This window comes from Zootoca vivipara, chromosome 10 (genome assembly GCF_963506605.1).
Source record: "Zootoca vivipara chromosome 10, rZooViv1.1, whole genome shotgun sequence".
Taxonomy (NCBI): domain Eukaryota; kingdom Metazoa; phylum Chordata; class Lepidosauria; order Squamata; family Lacertidae; genus Zootoca; species Zootoca vivipara.
This window is the reverse complement of record NC_083285.1, coordinates 32,848,839-32,876,090: the sequence shown is the minus strand read 5'-3', so window position 1 is coordinate 32,876,090 and position 27,252 is coordinate 32,848,839. Positions and strand designations below refer to the sequence as shown.

General features: G+C 44.9%; 1 protein-coding gene across 1 annotated transcript in view; it reads right to left on the bottom strand.

Moving 5' to 3' along the window:
* Positions 1 to 27,252, bottom strand: part of METTL25 (methyltransferase like 25) — a 57,591-nt gene that overhangs the window by 17,153 nt on the left and 13,186 nt on the right. Inside the window, exons 4-9 of the mRNA XM_035127305.2 lie at positions 26,055 to 26,693; positions 24,845 to 24,989; positions 11,618 to 11,712; positions 10,030 to 10,059; positions 6,911 to 6,984; positions 5,319 to 5,412 (exon numbers count right to left, since the gene is read on the bottom strand). Of these exons, the coding sequence (XP_034983196.2) occupies positions 5,319 to 5,412; positions 6,911 to 6,984; positions 10,030 to 10,059; positions 11,618 to 11,712; positions 24,845 to 24,989; positions 26,055 to 26,693 (1,077 nt within the window). The remainder of the gene's footprint in view (positions 1 to 5,318; positions 5,413 to 6,910; positions 6,985 to 10,029; positions 10,060 to 11,617; positions 11,713 to 24,844; positions 24,990 to 26,054; positions 26,694 to 27,252) is intronic.

Genomic DNA, 27,252 nt, shown 5'->3' with positions numbered 1-27,252 from the left:
CAGCAGCTGTCGCTGCAGGCGCAGGGGGAATTGAAGGCAGCTAAAGAAGAGACTAAGAAGGTCCAGGACGACCGGCTACAACTTGCGGAACAGGTGAGAGCGCTACAGGAAAGAGAGCAGGAATTAAGGGCGGTGGCGGTAGACCTCCAAAACAAGCTGGATGCAGAGAAAAACAAGGCGGGAGGGGCACCCCAAGTCCAAGTGCTGCCAGGAAGGAGAGCCGGGACGCTAGTAAGCAAGTTCAATGGAGACCCGAAAGAATATCAGGGCTTTGAGACTGAGATTGTGTATGCTCTTGAGCTGCACCACGATGAGTTCCCTGATGATGAGCACAGGGTAGCGTTTATTGTGGAGCACCTTACCGGGGCAGCCAGGGAGTGGCTAAGACCGTTAATTGCAACAAAGAATCCTTGCATGAAGAATGTCAAACTATTTCTAGAAGGTTTGAAAACGATGTATTCGTCCGATAGTCATATGGACCAGACTAAGGAGGAACTTCATAATTTACGCCAAGGAAATATGACAGTTCGCGCGTATTGGGCGAAATTCACCATGCTGGTGCACAGATTGGGGTGGGAACTAGAGTCACCCCCAATGCAAGCGGCGTTCTACTTGGGGTTGCATGAGGAGGTGAAGGATGAGCTCTCGAGAGGTCCAAAGCCCAGTAATATGGATCAGCTGAGCAAAGCGGCTCTGGCGGTGGGGGTGAGACAGGAATCCCGGTGGAGCGACAAGCAAGCAACGCGCGCAAAGCGGGCTTGGTTCCCACGGTCGCAGGAGAAGCCACTCCCCCAACAACCCTTTCAAGCCACGCCTGGGGCCAGCCAGGACCAGGAACCCATGCAGATTGATAGCGCGCGCGCGCGGGCTTTTCAAACCCCAGCGGCGCCAAGACGCAAGGAGGGAAGGGGTGGGAATTGCTTTCTCTGCAACTCCCCCCAGCATCTCGTCAGAGACTGCCCACATCGCAGGGAGTGGCAAGGAAAGGCGGGAACGGTTGTGCCCTCCCCCACTGACGCAGCACCACAGCAGGGAAACGGGAAAGCCTGGCTGCAGGAGACAAGGGGCAGCAGCCAGGCACAGTCAGCAGACAACAGCCCCAGCCCACCCACCCGCACAGAGGGGAGCAGAGCCAGCCCACCCCTCCCAGAGCAGGAGTGGTTCTAGAAGTGACGCTCACGCTCCCAAATGGCTATCCCCTGACGGTCCTCGCCCTAATTGACAGTGGTGCCTCAGCGAACTTCTTCTCGAGGAACTTTGCAGAACAGCACCAGATCCAGCTTCTGCAGCTGGATTTTCCTCTGCACGTGGCAACCATTGACGGCAGAGAGTTGCTGGGAGGGGCCATCACCCATCAAACCCCCCCCCCATGAGAATGACGGTGGGAAGGCACTCAGAGACACTGGCATTCAACGTCACCACCATCTCAGACCCCCCCATCGTCTTGGGCATGAGCTGGCTGGCGCGCCACGACCCCTCCATCAGTTGGCACCAGAGATGCATCACTTTTGGATCGGACTTTTGCCTGGAACACTGCATGCAGCACCAACCAGGGGAGGGGCCTCCGATAGCCACGGTGGCCACCATGCACATCAAAGGGGGTGAGGCGATACCCAAGCCGTACTGGGACCTGCAGGAGGTCTTCAGCGAAGCGGAGTCCGACCACCTACCCCCACACAGGCCTTTTGACTGCCAGATCAACCTGGTGCCAGGGGCAACTATACCCCCAGCCAAGCTGTACGCCATGTCAGACCAGGAACTGGAGGATCTGCGCGCTTTCATCGACAAGAACCTCAAGCGGGGGTTCATCAGAGAAAGCAAGGCAGCAGGGGGCAGCCCGGTCTTCTGGGTGGACAAGAAAGACACGCAACAGCGCCGTCTGGTGGTGGATTTTAGACGACTGAATTCAGTGACAGAGCCAGTGGCTTTCCCCATGCCCAGAGTGGATGATCTCCTGACAGCGGCACGCAGGGGCAAGATTTTCACCAAGCTAGACCTGAGGGGGGCGTACAACTTGATCAGGATCCGGGAAGGCGATGAATGGAAAACCACGATGTTCACGCCTCTGGGCTCTTTTGAATATCTGGTGATGCCCTTCGGGTTGCAAGGGGGCTCAGCATGCTTCCAGGCCTTCATGCACCACGTCCTGGGGTCCCTCCTCTTCAGGAAATGCTTGGTCTTCCTGGATGACATCCTTATTTACTCCAATGACCCAGTGCAGCATGTGAAAGATGTCAGGGAGGTGTTGCAGCGCCTGAAGGAGAACCACCTGTATGTGAAGCTGGAGAAGTGCAAGTTTCACACCAAGGAGGTGGACTTCCTGGGCTACAAGCTGTCCGACAAGGGGCTGGCGATGGACAAGGACAAGGTGCAGGCCATCCTGGACTGGCACAGCCCCAGGACGCGCAAAGATGCCCAACGCCTACTAGGCTTCGCCAACTTCTACAGGAAGTTCATCAAGAACTTCTCTCGCGTTACGGCTCCCATCACTGACTGCCTGAGAGGCAAGCAGAAGTTCAGGTGGACACCAGAGGCGCAAGCAGCGTTCGAAAGCCTCAAGAGGGTGTTCGCCTCAGACCAGAACCTGTTCCACGTGGTTCAGGACGCGCCCCTACGCGTGGAGACAGATGCTTCTGATAAAGCTGTGGGCGCCATTTTGTTGCAACTGGACGCCAACAGAGAGTGGAGACCCTGTGCCTTCTTCTCCAGGAAGTTGACCCAGCCAGAGCGAAACTACACGGTGTTTGATCGGGAACTTCTTGCGATCCACGCTGCGTTCCAGCACTGGAGACACTTCCTGGTGGGCGCCAAGCACCCCATCCAGGTGTGCACGGACCACAAGAACCTGGAGTTCTGGAGAACTGCCAGGGTGCTCAACCAGCGGCAGATACGGTGGGCAGAGTTCTTCTCGAACTTCAACTTCTCCATACACTACATCCCGGGAGAGCAGAATGTCAGGGCGGATGCCCTCTCCCGCAAGCCAGAGTACATGGAGGAGGAGGCGCCACCGGCACCCAGGCACATTTTCCCCCCGTCAGCATGGTCCTGCGGAGCAGCAGTGGTGAGCGAGGCAGAACTCACAGCACTGACGGCAGCGGATGAATTTGCCAACCGCATCTTCAGAGAACTGAGGGGGGGGGGAGCAGGCAAAAGACTTTGCAGAACGCAGGGGGCTGCTTTTCTACAAGGGTGCACTGTACCTGCCCACCACCCAGCTTAGACGTACGGTCCTCAAGCAGATGCACGACAACCCAACGGCGGGTCATTTTGGGAGGGACAAGACCACTCACCTAGTCATGAGACACTTCTGGTGGCCAGGGGTGAGGGAAGATGTTCGAGACTATGTAAGGGGCTGTGACACCTGCCAGCGGGCAAAGGTGGTCAGAGCAGCGCCACCGGGATTGCTGGAGCCCTTAGCCACACCACACAGGCCGTGGGAAGTGGTGTCCATGGACTTCATCACAGATCTGCCTTCTTCCAGGGGCAAGACCGCAGTGTTGGTGGTGGTGGACCTCATGTCCAAAATGTGCCATTTTATACCGTGTGCCAGGGCGGTCTCTGCAGAAGAGACAGCCAAACTGTTTGTGGATCACGTATTCAGACTGCATGGATTACCCTTAAGGGTTATTTCGGATCGTGGCCGCCAATTTGTTTCCAGGTTCTGGCGGCGGCTCATGAACCTCCTGCAGGTGGAGGTCAGCTTGTCGACGGCTAGACACCCGCAGACCAATGGACAGGCGGAGAGGGTCAACGCCATTCTGCAGCAGTACCTGAGATGTTACGTCAGCCAGAGGCAAACGGACTGGGTGGATCGCCTGCCACTGGCAGAATTTGCCTACAACAATGCGGTGCACGTCTCCACAGGGGTGTCGCCCTTTAAGGCCAATTACGGGCGTGACCTCAGATCTTTCCCTGAGAGGGAGGGGGAGGAGGAGGAGGAGGGCCCACAGGCTGAGGATTGGGCAGAGGAACTGGAGACGGTGCACCAGCAGCTCAGAGAACACTTGGAGAGAGCCAAGGAAGCGTACAAGAGGGGGGCAGATCGCCACAGGCGACCGGGGGAGGTCATTAGGGTGGGGGACAAAGTTTGGTTGTCCTCGGAGGGCCTTCCCATCAGAGGGCGATGCAAAAAGCTGGCGCCCAGAAGGTTGGGCCCCTTCACGGTCACGCAACAGGTCAACCCGGTGGCATACAGGCTGGCACTGCCAGAGGACATGAGGGTGCACCCAGTGTTTCATAGATCGCTGCTGTCGCCGTACAGGGAAAGCAGCAGGCTCCGAGACAGCGAACAAACCCCTGAGGGAGGGGGGGAGAGGGAAGGCAGGGAGCAACTCAATGAGGCCACAGCCATCCTGGATTCAAGGTGGGGGGTGGGGGGACTGGAGTACCTCATGGCATGGGAGGATGCTCCACCGTCCCAGAATGAATGGGTCCCAGCCACTCAGATACAGGAGGAATTCCTGGTAGAAGAATTTCACGCCCTCTTTCCCCATAGACCCAAGCCCTGGCACATGGAAAGGGAGGGGGAGGGGGAGGGGGAGGAAGCACGGGAGAGCAGTTCACCATGGCGCTGGGAAGCGGAGTTTGAGGAACCAGAGGATGAGGTATGGGTGTCACCGAGATCCACCCAGTCAGAGGAAGGAGCAGATTGGCAGAACATTTTTACCCCCACCAGCTCTGACGCCACAGACTTTTTGGGATTCCCGTCCTCCCAGGCGGAAGGGGGGGGCTTGCAGGACTGGGGGGAGGTGTTCACACCAACGGGCTCGGAAAGCACTGAGTTCTTAGGCTTCCAGTCGTCACCGACACCTGGGGGGGACCTGGGGAGGGGTGAAGGAGAGCTTGGGAGGGGGGTGGATGTGAGGGACAGGGGATATCGCGAAGTCCCTCCCCTCCTGAGTTCAAGCCAATCCCCGAGCACAGGGGGAAGCAGAGAGAGTTCCGATTCCAGTGGGGAAGCAGGAAGTCGTGTCCGAGGCTCAGGCAAGGTAGAGGAGCCAGGGTCCCAGGTGGGACAGGAAGGGGCGAATAAGGGCGGGAGACCCATCCCCCCAACTCCGGAATTACGCAGAAAGAGGAGGGGAAAGAGGATGGGTCTGCCAAAGCTTTTGTGTTGGAGAAAGACGCGCCAAAAGCCATTAGGAGGTTCTGAAACCGACTGACCACATCACTCCGTGTAAATAGCAATGACTTAAGCACTGTAAATACGCAGCACCAATAAAAGAATAAAATGCAGAGCTGCGTAGCGTCGTTACTCTGAAGTAGTCCACTCCGGCCACTGTGACAGCATGTATTGAGTAAACAGCTACCGTACTTACCTCTGACTCATCGAGTTCAAGCTTTTTAAAAGCTTTTCGAGCATAATCCAAGAAGGAAGATGATTTAGAATATACTTTCCCAATATTACGATCACTGAAATGATAAACAGGACATATTTTTGTTCTTGTTGCATTAAAAGGCTATATATTATCATTCCACAGAGAGCATTCACAGAAAGCATTCATGTCCTATCAAAAGAATGAAATACATAAAATACTGTTTTATATTTATTCAAGTTTCCTTTTCAACTTCATCGGGAATACAGATCATACATAAAAGAAGACTGGGGATGCCAGTAGATCATAGATCATAGAATTGTAGAGCTGGAAAAGACCCCAAGGGTCATCCACTCCAACCCCCTGCAATGCAGGGATCTTTTGCCCAATATAGGGCTCGAACCCACAACCCTGAGATTCAGCGTCTCGTGTTCTACCAACTGAGCTATGATTCCAAATGCATTTGTATTAACTAAAATAGTTATTCTTGCATGTTAAAGAAAGAAGGTATTATACAGCCCTATACAGTGGTACCTTGGAAGTCAAACGGAATCCATTCCGGAAGTCCGTTCAACTTCCAAAACCAAGGTGCGGCTTCTGATTGGCTACAGGAAGCTCCTGTAGTCAATCAGAAGCTGCATTGGACATTTGGGTTCCAAAGAGCATTCGCAAACCGGAACACTCACTTCCGGGTTTGGGGCGTCCGGGAACCAAAACGTTTGACTTGCAAGGCGTTTGGAATCCAAGGTACGACTGTATTATATAGCCCATAGTTGTATCATGTAGACCAGTGTTCCTTCAACCTTGGGTTCACCAGATGTTCTTGGACTACAAGGCCCATCATCCCCATCCAGCTTAGTCAGTGGTCAGAGATATAAATTGCAGTCCAACAATATCTGATGACCCAAGGTTGAAGAACACTGATGTAGACAATATATAAGATGCACAGGGAGGGGGTGGATAGCTTTAAACAGAGTATCTCCAGCAAGAAATGTTTGAATCAACAGGCAGAAGTGAAGGCCTATGTTTGATCTTTTCCTAACCAGGAAAAGTATTGGGAAAGTCACATTCTCTCAAACTCAACACTTTGTAATGATAATGACTTGCCTTACAACTGAGAAGATGAACAGTAAATATTAAGCATATACTACAGTTGAAATGCTATATGAATGATTAATAATGGCTCATGGTAGGCATCATTATTCAATCTTTTGTTTGACTTCAGCTGCTTTTCAAGCACGGTTACATAAACCATTTTCAAGAATAATTTGGCTAGGTTTGCCAAGCTTTGTTAAAAAAACAAGACACCACATAATTCACCAGTTCCTTCTGAATGATCAACTTAATTAAAACATAAAGAATTTACAGGTTCAACTTGCATGCAGTAGAACTTTGCAGAGCCCTATTCAGATTTACAGACCCCCAGTCAAAGAGATACTCTCAGCTATCTATGAAAGATTTGCTGCTCATTCAATACATGCATCTCAGAGTTGCTGCTCATTCAATACATGCACCTCAGGTTTCACCACCACCGCGAGTAAAAAAAGGAGGGAAAAGTTGTTCTTCCTTAACGATATGGAATTATAGCATACTACCTTCTTTTGACTCCATAAAATTCTTCTACAATAACCTGGAGGACAGCTCGATAAAACAAGGATTCTGTAGGCAGCTGCAAGGAATCAAAGAACAGCAGGGTATTAAGTTGGAACCAGACACCGCAACTAGAACAGCGAAAACAGTTGGCTGTCTTCAACTAATTACTGGTTTCTGCTCATTCCACCTAGTGTTACTAGTATGTCTCTTGTTCCCAAGTTAAAGTGTTGTTCTTTAGAAATGTAACGATGTAACCATAATTGTTGGAAAAAACAAACACAGGAAACAGCAAGCACTGAATGGGGCTGAGTAGCAGACTAGAGGAAAAGAGGAAGCCCCATAGGCCAAATTATGCTATTTGTTATGTTGGTTTTACTGCAGAAATGTACCCATTTATGATTAATCTGGTTCTCTAAAGCCAGAGGGAAAACATTTCTCAAGTTTTCAATGCACTTTCTACCCCCTAACAACTTCATCTTCTTTCCCCGATACACACAGAAACTCCTATGCTTCTACAAACAGTGCAATGTGTTGAAGAGCTTCATACCTTTAAGAATGAACTATGTGTTTACATAAGAAGAGGCAATACTCTTTAAAATGCACGGCCAAATTTATCCCTTGTGTAAACTCCACTGGGCTAACGGCTTTGCAGCAGGGACACACTGGTCTGTAAATTTGGTGTGCTGAACAGTCATGCGGCTTGTGTACATATACCAAAAGGGATGATAAATGGCGCTGTAATGATTTAAAGTATCCACAAAAGGAATTTAGATGGAGATTTGAAAACAAAGAATATTGAGTGCCTTGCCAGAACCAAGAACTTGTAATAAATCAAAGCAAATCCTTCCAATACTTTCCCATGTTTATATCTCCAGTTGTATATAACTAATATTGAAAAGAAAATTCACTGATGGTCTGGCCCACGTTAGGAAGCCAATTCAATCTGACCGCTGTGCTTCTAGTTAAATGTCAGAAAATTAATTGCATGATGTACAATCTGGCTTTATGTTACTCTAATATTTGCCCATAAAATAAGATTTCAGTAATATATAATTCTTACGGAAGAATCTGGACTTGCAGCAATACATTGTAAGAAAATAAAGGCAGCTACCCAACTGTAAAAACTGAAAGTGGAAAGGCATGCTAGTCTCTTAAAAAAGCGTTTATGAACGCTGACTACATTACTAGAAAAGATACTGGTGCAAGATTCTCAAAGAAAAGAACATTTTGAGATGCCCAGCTAAACAGAATTTCTTCACTAAGCTGGTCTCCATTGTTCTGTAAACGCAATGAGCCAGTTTAAATTGCCAAATTTCCCCACACAAGTGTATACAAGCAGTGTTTTCTGGGCACAGTTCAAAGTGCTGGTTATGACCTTCAGAGCCTTATATGACTTGGGACCAGGTTATCTGAAAGGTATCATCTCCCATACAAGCCCACCCAGGTTTTAAAATCCTTGAGAGAGGCCTTTCTTTCTAGCCTGCCAACATCGAAAGCACATTTGGCTGCTCCCCGGCTCTGGAACTCTTTATCAAGAGAGGCCTGGCGAGCTCAGTCTCTGATGACCTTCTGCCGGCAGCAAAGACATTTTTATTTAGACAGGCATTTGGCCCATGAATTGATATGTAAATATGCTGTAGTGGGTTCTAACTGGTTGCTTTTATTGATGTTTAACTTACTCTCTCTGTACGTACTTGTACGCTATTGCTGTTTTATTGCATCTGTATTATTGTCTACCACTTTGAGAGAAGGCAAGATACAAATGTAATAAATGATAACAATAAAGAATACATAGCACATGGCAAAAGGCTGTAGAGGTGGTGGTGGTGATGGTGAATAGGGGACTTTTCCAAGCAGCTGTGGTCAGAGTTAGCTGCCAGAGTTCAAGCTGTATTGTGTTTACTACTTTCCAAGCGGTCAAATATATAAGCAAATGGAAGAATTTGGCAGTGTAAACCAGCCTCAACTGACACCTATTCCATAATAAGTCGCATCACTAAGTCAGCCCACTACCGAGGGCCTTCTCGGTAGTGGTGCCCGCCCTGTGGAACGCCCTCTCATCAGATGTCAAAGAGAAAAACAACTACTGTACCAGACTTTTAGAAGACATCTGAAGGCAGCCCTGTTTAGGGAGGCTTTTAATATTTAATAGATCACTGTGTTTTATTTTTCTGTTGGAAGCCGCCCAGAAACCCAGCCAGATGGGCGGGGTATAAATAATAAATTATTATTATTATTATTATTATTATTATTATTATTATTATTATTACCACAATAATGAAATGCGAGTCACAAAATGCGTTCCGCGGAGAGTGCACTTTCAGCCTTCTGTAAATCTTTAAAGTGTTTTTGGCCTATCCTGTCTTACCATGCATTCTTTAAGAAACATGCAGTGTTTTTAAGTAGACGAAGATTAAGTCACAGTTCCACAAAACATAAGGCTTTACTTGGGAAGAGCTCCACGGCCAGCAACAATGAGCAAGCAGGGACAAGACGGACGCAGAGGGAAGAAGCTCATAAAGGGTACCATCTGATGCAACTCTAATCCAAATGAACTTTTGGGAAGAGATGACTGAATGCAGAATGGGTTGCAATTAGGTCAAAAGCTTTTGTTGGATAAGGAAGAACTCTTGATTCTCAAAGGAACAATTTAACTTCATATTTTCCATGGATACACCTTTGGACTCGGAAAAAAGAGATTGTATTTTAAATTTGCATGAGGCAAAAAAGAAACCAGTTTACAACGAGACTGTAATCCTCAACCCGATTATTCAGTAGCCCTAAAGAATTTCTCCGGACTTCAAATGAGGCAACAACAATGAAGGAGGAATGAAATGCAAGACATTCAGAGTACTTTTAATGTATGCTCTTGCTATTTAAATCACTCTTAATTAACTGGAGAAAATTATGTTTTATCATTGCTCCATGAAGACCAGGCAATAAAAGTGCAATTTCATGGTGCTGATGCAGAATATCAATCTGCCTCCAATTCAAGCTTCGCTGTTTGCTAACTCTCCAATTCTAGCAAACGAGAAGTTCAGCACAAGGTCATGTATTCAAAGTATTCAAAGTGAGAAAACAGCTTTGTCATTGGAAGGGTTAAATACACAACATTACTCACCACTTGGCCAATTGCAACTCGTTCCAGAGCCTTCAAAGAGAAAAAGAAAAAAAACATTGATGTGTTTATTCTTTACTCTGAACATAACATAAACATACTTCATTATGGGGGAATAACAGAATATATTACAGAAATGTGTGTGCTCGCATCTATCACATGTTATTTAAGAATGTAATCACAGGATTCACAATTACAATGAAACGTATAAATATATTTCTGCAAATATCTGAGATGATACTTGGCTGTACATTTTTAAATAAAAAACTGAATTCGATGAACACTTCATTTTAGTCTACACTGAGTTTCTTCATTCATATTTGATAATATACATAAAGATGAAAATGTATGCCCCTAAAATGGTAATGGATTTTCAGATACGCCTGAAAACTATGAAATGGAAATGGAGAATACTTTAAGGAACTGATGGGATACAAATTCAATTCTACAAAAAAGAAGAAGAAATATCCCTTCTATTAACACCTACATTGAATAAAAACATTAAATGCAAAGGGCTGGGTCACACATAATGATAAACCATGATTTAGTGCTACATTCACAAGCAGGAACAAGCCTAAGCAAAGCAGCCATGCTGTTTACACATGGTGGTCCCCCCCCCCCAAATTGTGCATAGGGAAAACAGAAGTAAACATAGCTTCTCTGATTAGGCACTCAGTAAAATAAGATAAGTAGCAAGGTGGGGGAGGAGAATGTGGGCAAAGTGATAGGAGAAAATGGATTCAGACCATCCTCAGCCTGTTGAAGACAAGCGGGCTAAGATGCAAGGGAAGCTAAATCTGTTTGAATATGTTTAAAGGGATTATGCAAGCTGAGACAGAGTCTTGGCAAATTCAAAAGGGACAAAGACTGAGGTTCATAAGAAGATCACACAAGGATCAAATGCACATTTGGTTCAAAGTAAAGATATGTTGCTTGAGATTGGACTAGCACTGCAACCAGAAACAGGGGGCAGTTCTAATATTCAGACCTGCTTAGCACATGGCAGACTCTGCTAACCCAGTTTAATTCGCAGCAAGCATCTGTGAAAATATCAAAAGCACGAAATTTAAATTTCATTAGGTTAAGAAAGGAGGTGGTGGTGGTGGTGGTGAGATTGAAGACACAACACAGTGCTCATCCAAGATAAATGTCCCTAGAAATCTGGGTGCATGTTATGCCATCTCACCATGTTATGATATGGCGCATTTGAACTGAAGAAACATTGCATTTAAAGCTATCTTAAAGGGGACTGAAAGTCTACTCTGACTTTGTAGCCAGGCAGTCATTTTCGCTATGCTTAGTTGTGATATCCAACAAAGACTAGTGAAATCAGTGATGGGCCTGCCATGGATTTTCTGCCCTTTAGATAACTGTCAAGACCTTCTGCTTTGTGCCACATCTCATCTGAGCTCAAAGCAACCAAGCTGTGCCCAAATTTTCACATGGGCCCATTAACTGACCATGAATACACCACTAATGGTGTTATTCTGCACTGCCTGATATTTAAGAGACAAATCCAGGTCTGCAAGCAAAACACAACAAACTCCATCAGATGTAGATAAATTCTGGGGGGTGGGGAAAGAAACTGTACCAAACAGGCTGCCATTCTGGCATTGCGACCACAGAACCAACCCTCTTCCTTTAAATGCCGGCTCATGGGAAAACCCAGTGTTCCGTGAAGGACATCTGCAAAAGAAAGAGAAACAATCGAGCAACAGTGTAAATAGGCTGTTGAGAATACACTAGAGCATTGAGAGAGATTTTTAAATGCTACCTAGTTTAACAACGCAAAACAGCAGTTTGAGAGAGATATCTTACTTGGTGAATACCGTTTGCCTAAGGGCCTACATCTAAAAATCACTGTATTTTCTCAAGGTAAGCTATTATTTCCATTCTAAATTAAATCCCTCATGTAACAGGATCCTTTAAAAAAAAACAACCCTGGTACATCATTTACATTGTGCAGCGCAGAAAATTTATAATAAGATTTCAGCAAACTAAGCTACAATGACAGTTGTTGTTTTAATATATTAGGTGCATTGCCAAGAATCTCATTTCAGCTAGTATTTGCCACATGCCCCCAAACTATGTGATTTGCTTTGCGCTGCTGGCGACTAAGCAATGAGCACATACTCACTGCACATGCACAGAAAAAGGAAACCTTGGTGAAGACTGGCTGCCCTCATTAGGAAACTATTACTTGTATGCATGAGATCACGAAGTTTGAGAACCCCAGATGTGTGCTAACACCTGATTATCTACCTGATCATTTGCCAACAACTAACTCAGGCATGAGTTTCTGTTTGGTCTTCTTCAGCCCTGGTGAAAACAAAAGCCTTCTTCTCAGACTGGCACTGCTCAACTTTTAACTTAATAATTAGCCATTTACATAAGGTTAAGCACCATCCAACCTAGCAGTTCGAAAGCACATGAAAAAAGTGCAAGTAGATAAATAGGAACCGCTACAGCGGGAAGGTAAACGGCGTTTCCATGTGCTGCTCTGGTTTGCCAAAAGCGGCTTTGTCATGCTGGCCACATGACCTGGAAGCTATACGCCGGCTCCCTCGGCCAATAATGCGAGATGAGCGCGCAACCCCAGAGTCGGTCACGACTGGACCTAATGGTCAGGGGTCCCTTTACCTTTACCTAAGCACCATCACCTCTGGTGCTCACATGAGACATTTATCTGTACAACTGCATGGTGCAAGAGTCTTGTGATCCCACAAAATGGAAAATTACTTGGGCAGCTGAGCAAGACTGGGTAAGAAACAGGAGTGCTCATGACAAATGGATGCGAGACAGGGACTGCTGGAGACAAATCAATAAGTTGGCCACAGAAGGGAGGAAAACGAGGCAAGCTTCTAAGCGCTGGCTCAATATATATTGATGCGTACACATTCAAGAAAATAAAGGATTTTTAATGGAACATTTAGCAGAAATTTCAAAAAAATGTTCAGGTGCACTTAACTACTTACTAACAATGCCATTAGAGCACAGCTCCTTTGCTATTATGGTTTAGGATGGGGATGTCTAACCTGCCGTTCAGGAGGTGCCTCTGGGCCACCAAGAGCTATTTCCCAGTTGAGAGCAAGCAAATAGATCTTGGCTCTAAACCCCACAGCATTGAGATCAAAGGTAAAACCCTCTGCCTGCTTTTTCTTAAAGACAATGCACTGTTTCCAGCTCCCTCACCCAGGCTCTGGAGTGAGAAATGCTGGAAATGCTGATTGTGCATATGTGAAACCACATGCATGTGTATGTGAGAAAGAGAGCAAGAGAGCACTGTGTGCCCGAATGTCCGGCATATGTGTAGTATGTGCGCAAATGTGCATGTATGGTAAGCATATGGTGGATGTGTGTTTTGTGTGTGCATGGCACATACACTTATGCACTAACTATGCCCAGTGTAGGAAGCCGGCCTTGGAGGGGCGGCTGATCAAAAAGGGCTAGCCACTCCTACCTCAGGGAAACAGGCCAGAATGGCAAACTATATTTTGAAATTTGCTTTGTTCCCAAAACCAGGATCAATTAGTTTGTCCATGTTTACGTTAGCAAATCACTCCTCCGTTGCTGGTATGTGGCTGGAAAGTCACATGTCACTGTTTACTTTCCTGAGCTGGGAAAGTCTGAGGACGGAAGTTACGTCTTATCTCTTCCGTTATGTTGTGCTCTTGCACTGTGTTTTTCTCTCTCTGTCTGCTGCTGAAGAAGAGAGCAGACGCCATTATGATTTGCCCTGTAAATATTGCAAAATAAATCTAAGAATGCTCACATTCACGCTTCCGGTTGTCACTGCAGACTCTGCTGATTAATAGAGTGCACAGGATCACAGGATCATTCGACCTGTGTCGCTGAGAGCTCAGGGATTGATATCCAACCCAGGGGAGTGCAACCCCGGACAATGCCCGGAAAGGTTTGTCTGTCTTATACCTGGGGCAGTGGGGGCCCAGGGCATGTTATGGACAGTTTAGACAAAAGAAGTAACTGCTTCCAATCTCCTTGCAGGAAAGGGGAGTGTGCAAGCCCGGAGGTTTGTGGATGCAACATTTAGGCTATGTTCACATTACCATTTACTGTGGCTTCGGCAGGTTCCCACCACTGCTTAGCACAATCCATCGGTATCCAGTTGCTTTCAGAGAAATGCTCCTCTTTGATGAGCTTTTTTCCTCCAGCCAGCTTCGAAAATGGAAACTGTCACTTCCATTGTGGTGCGAGCCGTTCAGGCAGGTTTTGCACGTGCTCGGATGAAAGCTTCACTGACTTGGGAGTTCCACATGGGGAAACAAATCACGGAGCAGAGACATCCCTGCCCCCCTCTCTGATGTGAACAGCGGTGGGAGAAAGCGACTTGGAAATGCAGTGGGGAGGAAACGACCTCACAGTGCTTCAAACTGCTAATGTGAACACAGCCTAAATCATAGTTAAGTGTCACGCTTGAACTGCTCAGTGTGATGTGGTTTCTCCTATCTTCCCACTCCAAAGTTGGAAAGGGAGGGGTTTCTTGCCTTCTCCTGAGAGTGGATTTCGCAGAGGCTTTTTTATTCTGTATTTCAGCAGAGGAAAGTGTGTGTGTGTGTGTGTGTGTGTGTGTGTGAGAGAGAGAGAGAGAGAGAGAGAGAGAGAGAGAGAGAGAGAGAGAGAGACTTTTTCCCAAAAAAAGATTAGGAACAAAGATAAGCATTTACTTTGGAATTGCCGCACTCCAGTGGAGATATTCTGAGGTAAGTGGCTAAAGAAGTACAACTTTCCCATCTACAAAACTACTTGGCAATAAATGCAAATGACTTACTTTGACCTTAGAAGTATATACAGTGGTACCTCTACTTATGAATTTAATGCGTTCCAAACGCACATTTGTAAGTAGAAATTTTTTTTAAGTCGAATCCCATAGGAATGCATTGGGAGAAAAAATTCGTAAGTAGAAAAAATCCTATCTAAAAATTTGTAAGTAGAAAAAAATCCTATTTAAATCGCATCCAAGATGGCGGACGGAGCTCCATTCGTAAGTAGAAACATTCGTAAGTAGAGGTACCACTGTATAGGGATACTAAACCACTTAGCAGAAGGCTGACAGGCAGCTATTCAGAACAGGCTTGTTGGAAGCCAAAATGCATTCAGAACTAGAGCCAGTATACTGCAGCAGTTTGGATTTTCATTGTTAGCACCTGGTTATTTTTTCAGGCATTTAGGGATTGTTAATTCTGCTCTGTGTTTTAAAATTGTTCTTTGTTGTTTAGCTGTTGTTTCAATAACTGAATGATTGCTTTCAATGTATTGTTGTGCCCAACCTGAGATCCATTTGGTATAGAGTCGGTTATAAATATTTTAATTAAAATAACTCCACCTTTTTACATAAATGAAAGCGCAACAAAACAAAAAATTCTGATTGAAAGCATCTTGCAGTTTGTAGTATTAAGCAGCACAAAGGTGGAATCTGAGGATAAAGGTGTTATAGGATTGTATCAATAAAGGCATAGGATTCCTGATAGCTTGCATCCCGCTTGCTTTTCTTTTATATTGAAGTTCCATAATTCCAAAATATTTACAATTTTAATTTTCATCTCATGTGTGTGAATAAAGAAAAATCAAAATGTTTAGGCTTCATTTCTAACCACTATAGGGAAGCAATGGAATATACCCTAAGGGGAAGGCCTAAAAAAGGTGACAAACCTGCCAAAAGATATATCTGACTGACAAATCTGAAACAGCTGTCAGTGTAAGGTAATTACCCAGGGCTTGCTAAACATACTGAAAAATTTCTGTATTTATCACACACTTATTCACAGGGACTGCTCCATAATTTGCGCCTAAGATAAACAGTGAAGAGTGACTTGATATGGAGCCTAATACTCATATGCAGTGGAATTCACAAGGCTGGCACCAGCAGCATGTCAGCTATTTAATTATAAAGATTACTACCTCAGAAATAGTCACCCAAAATGGTGTTCATGCTTGGCTTGTTTATGGCATACAACTATGCTTTAAAAAAAAAAAATGTTGGTGTCGTCTTCCATATTTATTTATACCCCACCTTTCTCCCTGATAGGGACTCAAGGCAGCTTATGGATAACAGATAAAGTAGAACTTATTGCCTTTTTATTGTTTACTTAGAAGTAGATTCTATGTTGCCCCTAAGTTGGACAATAAAGGTAAAGGGACCCCTGACCATTAGGTCCAGTAGTGACCGACTCTGGGGTTGCGGCGCTCATCTCGCGTTATTGGCCGAGGGAGCCGGCGTACAGCTTCCTGGTCATGTGGCCAACATGACTAAGCCGCTTCTGGTGAACAAGAGCAGCACACAGAAACACCGTTTACCTTCCCGCTTGGAGCGGTACCTATTTATCTACTTGCACTTTGACGTGCTTTCGAACTGCTAGGTTGGCAGGAGCTGGGACCGAGCAATGGGAGCTCACCCCGTCGCACGGATTCGAACCGCCGACCTTCTGATCGGCAAGCTCTAGGCTCTGTGGTTTAACCCACAGCGCCACCTGCGTCCCTAAGTTGGACAATAAAGCATACCAATTTTGAGTTAAGTGCTAATGTGTCATTACTGTAACAAGTATTAACCCTGCAAAAGTTTAAAAACAAGCACATAGAATTTTGATGACAATCCAACACCAAGTTAGATATGTGTGAACGCTAGTATTATCATCATCAACATCATCAACATCAAGAACAACAACAAAAACAAAAACAAGTTGGCTTACAGATAAAATAGGAACACTAAAAATTAAATCCACGAGCTTGACTGCATCTAAATCATGGCCTTTAATTATGCTCCTAAATATATATTTTTTAAATCAAGGAAATAAGAATAACTGTAAAATGTGGTACAGAATGAGGGGGACAGAAGTCCTAATAATCTGCTGACTTAGATTTTAAAATAAATAAGGCAAGTTTATCCCTGTTGAAATATTACAGAAAGAGGAGAATGGCCTAATAAAATTCAACCACCACCTTAGCCTCAAACACAAATGAGTGGCATGCATCACTTCCCTGACGGCACAGTAGTTACATGACATAACATTAGAGAAGTCCTAAAGATACACAGACTAACTTTAGGGCTATTCGAATTCCAGTGATTGGGTCAAGAAAGCCATAGAAGAACATATGACGTGCAGTGTTCAGGAGTCTTTCTGTTACCACCCTGCTTCATCAATCTGGGATAGTGGCCCATCTAGGAGAAGGAAAGCTCTAGTGCTAAACCCCTGCAGTCTTGCAGCTATACTCATTGGTGAGAAAGCCTTCAGGAGTAAACCCTAAGGAACAATCTGTACCCACTGCTTTGTGGGACATCTTCGGGAAAGGAAAAACAAATCTACACAAATCTGAAGTGGAGTCCCCAAGACCAGCATTTCTCAACCGGTGTTCCGCGGCACAGTAGTGTGCTGCGAGACACCGGCTTGTGTGCCGCGACGTGCGGCGAGGAAAAGGGCGCTCTGCATTGCTGACGGACTTCCGGCGAGGCAAGATGGCGTGCGGCACGGCAGCGCGAAGCTCCTGAGAGCGACCAGCGTGCCCGTGCCGCCAGCCTAGCCTCCGGACCGCCGGAACCGCCGCCGCCGGTACGCGGGCGCCAAGTGAGCCCGGCGGATCGACCGGGGAACCGCTGGAGGCCCCCCCGCGACCCCACCGGAGCGACATCGAAAGCGCCCGGCTGGATGATCGACGGACCCCTGGGCTCCGCGGCAGCCGCGTGGGCGTCGGAATCGCCTGGCGGATCAAGCGGGGAGCCGCTAAAGCCCCTAGCGAGCCCGCCTGCGGCCGGGAAGAGCTCTGAAGCCCGGGACCTCCCACCACGCGACGGCCCTGCCTCGTCGCTGCAGCCGTCGCCACCCCAGCCGCCCCAGGAGAAGAGGAAAAGGAGGGAGCCCCCCCCAGGTGAGGGAAAAAGGGAAAGATAGGGAGGAGAGGGCCCCTCGCCACCCCCCAACCCAGGTGAGAGCGCCTGGTGGGTCCGCCTGGCTACCGCACAGCAGTTCTTCAGTGGCATGCTTTTCCCCTCCAAACTAAACTAAATATAGGGCGGCACAGAGTTGGTTGCCGCGGGATTTTTTTTCATAGAACAAGTGTGCCGTGGCCCAAAAAAGGTTGAGAAACACTGCCCAAGACGGTTGGATAGCTCCTTGTACATCTCCTTCCAGCAACTCTGGCAGCCAAGCTAGTGCAAAACGTATTGCTCTGCTTTCCTTCCACATCAGCGAAGCCAATAGGGTGGAGCCCAGGATCTCCATATACACTGCCCAGGCTTGCAACCCAAGAAGCACACTTTGGTGCTGCAAACACAGTTTCTCAAAACCCAGAGGCTAAGACCACACTAGTACACAAAAAGTTATAATAAGCCTTCCTGTAGGAAAGACCCATTAGCCTTCCTTCTTCTGTTTATTGTGCACGCACCCACACCCACATATATATACACGCACATATAAATGAAAAACATGTATACATTAAATAAGCTGCTTTATACACAAATATATACAGAGATTACCATAATCAAGGACAAAAGTGGTAAGGACCTAACAGAAGCAGAAGACATCAAGAAGAGATGGCAAGAATACACAGAGGAATTATACCAGAAAGATATGGAGGTCTCGTACACCCCAGGTAGTGTGGTTGCTGACCTTGAGCCAGACATCTTGGAGAGTGAAGTCAAATGGGCCTTAGAAAGCACTGCTAATAACAAGGCCAGTGGAAGTGATGATATTCCAGCTGAACTGTTTAAAATTTTAAAAGATGATGCTGTTAAGGTGCTACACCCAATATGCCAGCAAGTTTGGAAAACTCAGCAATGGCCAGAGGATTGGAGAAGATCAGTCTACATCCCAATTCCAAAGAAGGGCAGTGCCAAAGAATGCTCCAACTACCGCACAATTGCGCTCATTTCACACGCTAGCAAGGTTATGCTTAAAATTCTACAAGGCAGGCTTAGGCAGTATGTGGACCGAGAACTCCCAGAAGTGCAAGCTGGATTTCGAAAGGGCAGAGGAACCAGAGACCAGATAGCAAACATGCGCTGGATTATGGAGAAAGCTAGAGAGTTCCAGAAAAACGTCTACTTCTGCCTCATTGACTATGCAAAAGCCTTTGACTGTGTCGACCACAGCAAACTATGGCAAGTTCTTAAAGAAATGGGAGTGCCTGATCACCTCATCTGTCTCCTGAGAAATCTCTATGTGGGACAAGAAGCTACAGTTAGAACTGGATATGGAACAACTGATTGGTTCAAAATTGGGAAAGGAGTACGACAAGGTTGTATATTGTCTCCCTGCTTATTTAACTTATATGCAGAATTCATCATGCGAAAGGCTGGACTAGATGAATCCCAAGCAGGAATGAAGATTGCCGGAAGAAATATCAACAACCTCAGATATGCAGATGACACAACCTTGATGGCAGAAAGTGAGGAGGAATTAAAGAACCTTTTAATGAGGGTGAAAGAGGAGGGCGCAAAGTATGGTCTGAAGCTCAACATCAAAAAAACCAAGATCATGGCCACTGGTCCCATCACCTCCTGGCAAATAGAAGGGGAAGAAATGGAGGCAGTGAGAGATTTTATTTTCTTGGGCTCCTTGATCACTGCAGATGGTGACAGCAGTCACGAAATTAAAAGATGCCTGCTTCTTGGGAGAAAAGCAATGACAAACCTAGACAGCATCTTAAAAAGCAGAGACATCACCTTGCCGACAAAGGTCCGTATAGTTAAAGCTATGGTTTTCCCAGTAGTGATGTATGGAAGTGAGAGCTGGACCATAAAGAAGGCTGATCGCCGAAGAATTGATGCTTTTGAATTATGGTGCTGGAGGAGACTCTTGAGAGTCCCATGGACTGCTAGAAGATCAAACCTATCCATTCTTAAGGAAATCAGCCCCGAGTGCTCCCTGGAAGGACAGATCGTGAAGCTGAGGCTCCAATACTTTGGCCACCTCATGAGAAGAGAAGAATCCTTGGAAAAGACCCTGATGTTGGGAAAGATGGAGGGCACAAGGAGAAGGGGACGACAGAGGACAAGATGGTTGGACAGTGTTCTCGAAGCTACGAACATGAGTTTGACCAAACTACGGGAGGCAGTGCAAGACAGGAGTGCCTGGCGTGCTATGGTCCATGGGGTCACGAAGAGTCGGACACGACTAAACGACTAAACAACAACAACATATACAGAGAAGTTATGGAAGAGGAAAGAGATTTTGAAACGATGCCTGGAAGACACAAAATGTTTTCTATGAAAAAGATGAATGGGTTAGTAATATGACAGGTCTGTTAGAAGATCTTACATACTAAGTATATGCAATTAATCACTGTAATTATGCATTCAGACAGAAAAGGTGACTTCTTATCGCTGAAATATTAACCATTTAAGTTATGAGAACTGGGATTGGGACACTGTGGCACACACATCCTACACAGAAAGATATTAAAAACAATACCATGACAAGTGCTAATGCGCTAGTTTTCTTTAAGGCGTAAAACAGAAGGCTAAGCAGCACAGAAGCTGTACTGAAAGTGAAACCCTGCTTTCATTGGGGCTCCAAATGACAACATTATGCACATCTACTTCTAAAGTATTACTGTAAAAGCAGGTTTCTCTAGATCTTTATTTTATTTGGCTCTGGCTATATTTCATACTCAGAGAGCAGCCACCATTACAGGATTTGGGAGGCAGATTATATTATTTCGTTATGAGATAGTTTTGTTGTTTTAATGATGGATTCACCCTGCTCTACCAGGGACCCAGGTGGCGCTGTGGTTAAACCACTGAGCCTAGGGCTTGCTGATCAGAAGGTCGGCAGTTCGAATCCCTGTGACGGGGTGAGCTCCCGTTGCTTGGTCCCAGCTCCTGCCAACCTAGCAGTTCGAAAGCACGTCAAAAATGGAAGTAGATAAATAGGAACCGCTACAGCGGGAAGGTAAACGGCGTTTCCATGTGCTGCTCTGGTTTGCCAGAAACGGTTTTGTCATGCTGGCCACATGACCTGGAAGCCATATGCCGGCTCCCTCAGCCAATCATGCGAGATGAGCGCGCAACCCCAGAGTCGGTCACAACTGGACCTAATGGTCAGGGGTTCCTTTACCTTTACCTTTACCTCACCCTGCTCTAAAGGATTCTCCAATCTGAGCCCTGTCCAGAGTTGTCAAGGATGCTGTTGTGAAACCATACCACTGAGGACATCACTCAAAACAGAACAAGAACTGGGAAGATTACATCAACGGCATTTTTTTTGTATGTTCATTTGAACAGGAAGATGGGATCACAACCAACCAGCACTAAATGTCACTCTTGGGTGAAAACCAAGAAGCACAGAAATATTTGTCTGTATTCATTTTGAAATTATAGAAAAATCACTTTTAAAATATGTTCTACAACCATTGGTGTATAGCATTCTGCATTAAAACTAATGCAATATCCTTTTAAATGATGGTGTTGGGAGCTATAAAAATGCCAAACTATACAAGCCTTCATATGCATTTCATTTTTTAGCTGAGGTGAAAGTCTATACAAATCTTGTAGTGCTTTTAAGATTTAATTGAATGCCTACAGAAGAACAGAAATGCAACTGTTTTGACGCCATACTCGTAGGCGGATTTCAGACTTTTTAGTTAGAAAATGAGTCATATATTCCATTATTTGCCCTTCACCCTTAATGTTTTTCCCCCCTGGTAAATAACTGACTACAATACACCTTCCACCAACACACATCCGTCAAGCACTCTTGTCACCAACATTTTCCAACCTCTCTCATTGTTCTAATCATGTAACATCCCTCCTCTAATCCGTACACTGGCTTCTTGGACACCCTGCACAAGCTTCTTTCATTCAAAATGGTTAAGGGCCTCATCCCCATCTCCCCACTTTTATGTTCCAGCGCAGCCCTGTTCCCTTCACTCATCCAGCTGCATCATGCTTCAGTTGCCCAAAGGTCTCCTGCTCCTTCAAACACACCACCCCACCCACTTCAAAACTGCCTGAAATTGTCCTTCAGAACAACTCAGTGTGACCAACTCCCTTGGCTTTGTTCAGGTCACTCCTCGAAATACGCTAATTCCAGGAAGCTGTTGTAAAGTAAGCTAAAGTACGTCTAGCCAATTAACACAAACTCTTCCTCTGCTTCTCCCTGCCTCAATCATCTGCTTGCTTTGGATGGATAAAGCTCTCTTTTCTTTTTGCAAAACTCTCACAACCCACAAATACGGATATGGGTATTCCAGAGAATAGGGTAATTTGCACTGGATATTTTTCAGTATGTGATTAAAAAAAATTTCATTGCAGAGAGCCCACCCAACGATAGTTCCAGTTGGAGCATCTATGTATTCTTTCAAGACAGGATAAAAATACTGGCTTTCATGTATTCAGTGAAGAAACACCTTTATTTTAATGTACAGTATGCTTCAAGGGGCGAAAAGAAGAAGACTGAAACCAGAATTTTGAAGTTCTTCTGTACTGTTTCTTAAATAAAACCCCTCTGTATTTTGAATTGGTCACTTAGGAGGAGGGGGGACTGTCAGAGAGCTAGAGTGAAATTTAATAAGATAATGATTTTTAAATGTTTCAGCATACATATTAGTTAAAAACATCTGTTATATCCTTTACAGCCATGTTTCAGATATCTCACAAACTGATTCAAACAATGCAAACATGTGTCATACAGCAATATTTAGAGATGGTATGGAAATGAAATCAAGTGCTTTGATCTTTTCTTTGGAGCGTTTCATGAGTTGCCATGGTATCAAAGTCTCTTGCTTTTAGATTGATATTGCGGAAGACAGAAGTAGATTCTTTCATCGCTTCAAGAGGGTCAGATATAAAAAACTCAAGTTCTATATCAAACAATGCTTCTAAAATAATGTTCAGTTCCTTCACATGTCAACGTTTCCAAACAATTTCCAAACAAGCAACACAATCTAAATCTGAGCATGTAGCTCAATTGATTTCAACGGGCTTGTGTGTGTCTGTCCTCTGGATCATAACCAAATAATCTTTCAACATGCCACACATTTAGAATCTAATGTGAAACTCTAGCAAGACAAGACCAGGTTAAAAGTGGAGGCCTGTTGATTAGGGGTGGCTCAATGGTCTGTGTCTGTGGCACTAGAGGCCAAAATCACCTTCTATTGGCTATAAGAGATAACCTGGCTCTAGTGACATATAACCTTGTGTTTGGATGGCTGCAATGCCTTGCATGTGGGGCTGCCTTTGAAAATGAGCCCAGAACTTTAGCTGGTACAAAATATGGCTGCTAAAGTATTAGCTATAACTGTGTATTATGAGCCCAATATTTTATCTTCGCCAATCCCAATGCAATGTGCTGGTTCTTCCTTTTAAAGCCCTCCATGGTTTGCGGTCTTGGTGTGTGACCTATCACCCCTTCCTACATGTGCACTGTCTCCCATTGCCTCTCTGACCCTGTGCACCCCCCAAATCTGTTCCAGAGGGTCCCCCAGCCCTCCAGAATTTTTTTGAGGGCATGTAGGATACTGGAGGGGCCAGGAGAGGAAGTTTGGTTGTGCACACTGAGGTCTGCTGCACTAAAGGAGCTGCAGTGTTGAATAACACCCTCTGAAGATAATGTGGCTAAATTAGTCTTGTCCATAAACACCAGTGGTTCTACTCTGAGTACAATCAGCAACGGAAGCAACCCTAGGACATACAACCTTTATGGCATAATAAATTGAAATGGTAAAGTTTATAATATTTTGCTACAAGAAGCTAACACAACAACTACCCTTCTAGAATTCACATTTGTGCTTCAAGCAAGTCAACTTCACAGAAACTGGCATGCTGAAACTAACCATAGTTAAAATTACATAGCAACAGGTGTGGATCAGCTGCAAAAGCTAGGAAGACTGGAGATGGGGAATACATAAACTCTAAGCTCACTATGGCTCATGAACATTGTGGTAAACTAGTTCATGAGACCCATTAGTTTACCACAATGGGTAATGCAAACATGGCTGAAATCTAAAGCCAGAGGTTGTTCTTTACTGTAATACTGAAGCATTATTATTTTTTTAGTAATCTGCAAGATAATTCTGGGTAAGTTTTATATTTCCTATTTCAGATCATGTTTAAGGAAAGGTATCTACATATATAAAATCATTCTGTTCCTATAATGAAATCTTCTGAAACTATTTGCTCTCTAATTATACAAGTGTGCTGTTATCTACAAACCCATTAAACTTCTCTGTTTGTGCATTTACATACTTAAGGAGGTTAAACCAGTTTAAGTGGCAAGCACATTGCCATCATAATCTTCTAAGGCAGGCATCCCCAAACTTCGGCCCTCCGGATGTTTTGGACTACAATTCCCATCTTCCCCGACCACTGGTCCTTTTAGCTAGGAATCATGGGAGTTGTAGGCCAAAACATCTGGAGGGCCGCAGTTTGGGGATGCCTGTTCTAACGCTTTCCTCCCAACTTGGCTTATGATTGTAAAAAGCCACAGTATCACAAATGCACAACTCGCTGTATAATGATTCAGTGTGGTGTTATGGGTACACTGCCAATGGCAAAATCTGATATAAACTTTATGTGGATGGAAATATAATGATGAACAAAAACACATATTTTTAAGTGAAGCCAAGTAAAAACAGCTGTCTTTATAGCCACATTAAAGCATTCTGTATTAATAAGCCTATGACCAAATATTACAAATATAAGAGAGTGGCAAAACAGGAAAGCTACAGGGCATGCAGAAGTGAGTTCTCCACAAGTCATAATGAAAAGCAATAAGAAATGAGTCAACAAAAGAAACCAAAGACATTATTAATTAAACAGTTGTTGTTGTTTTTTAAAAAAGACTCAGGTAGAAAAGGGTTGCTGTACCTTCCTGAGTTTCATGCTCCTCTGACAGAAGATGGTAACAGCAGCCAACACTGCAAACTGCCTTGATTTCAGGTTTTGCCGTAAAAAGTCGCAGGGTGCTCGGAGCGAGATCACCACAGGTATGTAGACCCACCATTACACAGTCCTGGGACAGAATAAAAATAATACATGTTCAGAATTGAGCTCGCCATTACTGAATCGTCATACACCACAAATTTCGAAGCCCACAATGTATGTGACGGGGCAAAGATCATTTGCATTATTCCTCCAGCTCTCTCCTACCTATAGGTGGAAGAGAATGGAGAAATTAAAGCCTCTTGGATTTATTAAGGTCTCTTGGGAAGACGTTTCCACACTGAATATATTTACACCCAGGCAGTATGCTGTAAAAAGCAGCCACTTAGCTCTCGGGAGGTCAGGTGAGCTCTACCACACCACCGTCCGGTCTGCCACTGTTCCTGACGTGAAATATTTCAAGCTTCAAAACTTCTCTACTGCTATGTAGTAAAATTAATAAAATGACTTAATAAAGTGAAATGATAACTCACGGACGCTGTGAAATTAGCAGCAACAAAAAAAAAGTAAATAAAGGGAATTTTTAGTCAAAATATGTTCCTGAAGTTTAAGGAAAGTGACTTTAGACAGCAGGCTATATGGACATATTTAGATACAGGGAACAACGGATCAGGGAAAGTAAATGGCAGGAAACTTCCATTTATGAACCAAATCTCCACTTAGCTAAGCCTGTACTTATTAAACATTTAGTGTGGCACTTCTAAATAATAGCAATGGTGTCATTATAAAACGGATCCCATGCTCTATTTCCTCTGTGCTGTTAAAAAAATAAACGTTATAAAGATGTAGCAGAAATTTTTTTAAACATGAGGTTAAGTAGGCCAGAGTTCTATTTCACAATTTGCCTTATAGTGATGACCAGACCAGGAATTCTATGTAGGGGAAAAAACTGTGCTTCCAGAGGAAAGAGCACTCCACCCCTCCTATTCCAGTTGACTTAGGAACTTTCTTTCTTTCTTTTTTAATAGCCAGCTGAGAGGCTAGTAGCATGTCTCCGCACTGGCCACAAAGGATAGACTTCGCTCTGTGCCCAGCAAGGAAACGCAGGCTGCTTGTCTCTTAGCAGGATTGTAAAAGTAATCGCAGAATGGGTTTATTCACAAGCAACCTGGATTATGACAAGAAGCAAAATAACCTCCAGATCTTCAACAATATCTCGTAGTTCTGTTTCTGCAGTGACGTACGACGTTAATGGAGAATATACGTTGGCTTCTTTTGACCGGCTTGCTTTCTCTTTAAGGGAAGCCATCTTCCTTCGCTCTTTCTCCTCTTCACAGAGCTCCCTACAATTACTTCTGGTTGAGCAGTCAGTTTCCACAGCGTCAGCAGGCAGAATACTTAGAAATGCATTTTCTGGAATGTTGCTCTCTTCGGGCTGCAGCTGAGCCCCCAAGTGAAGTTCATACTGTTTGTTAGTAATACACTTATCAGAGTCTGTGAAAACATCAGCTGTTTCAAAAAGAATGGAATCTGGAGCAGCCACCTGGGCCTGACTTTGAAGACTGTTATTAGTACTTAAGAGCTTTTCACTGATATTTGCTTTACATTTCCCTTTATCTTGCTGTGGCCTTTCATTTGCCTCCTCCAACACTTGCTCTTTGACATTTCCTCTTCCCCGTCTTTGATAGGCTTTCCAGTGTTTCTTCAATTTCCTGTTCCTTTCATTAGCTCCATGGGTGTTTGTGTTTGAGGAATCAATTCCGTAAACCTTCAGATTATACTGCAATGACAAGAAGGAGCTCAGGTAGCCTTTTCCAGATCCCAGGTCAATAACCTAGAACACAGATAACAAAAATAGCTTTTTAAAAGTAGCAGATACTCATATTTGCAGGCAACAATTAACTACTGTAGGACCTGAGGAGTGACAAAGAGAAGGTCTTGAGCTCAGGTGCTCCCTCTCTAAACCTCTTCAATTTCAAGAGGAGTGGGTGTATTCATTGGGGGGAAATATTACGTTCAAGCACTGTATGATGTTTAATAACAGCATTTCAATATCATATTTCAATTGTTCCAAGTGGTGTGTGTTTGTGTGTGTATGTGATCTCATAAACCTTTAGAGAACAGTGGCTTGCCCAAGACCATCTAGTGAACTCCCAGCTGAGGTTAGGTTGTATACATATTCTTCCCTCCTTACACACCAGCTCTCTTGTCCTGGCTGGTTCATTCATTCACTTAAATCCTCAGAATGAGTGGAGAACAAATCCTGGTCCCAGGTTAGGTTAGATTCTGGGAGGAAAATATCACTTGAATGAGCCCAGGGGAATTCATTTTGAGTTTTTCATCACCATGAAAGAGCTGCTCCCAGACTTCCAGGAAGTGGATTTCCCCATGCT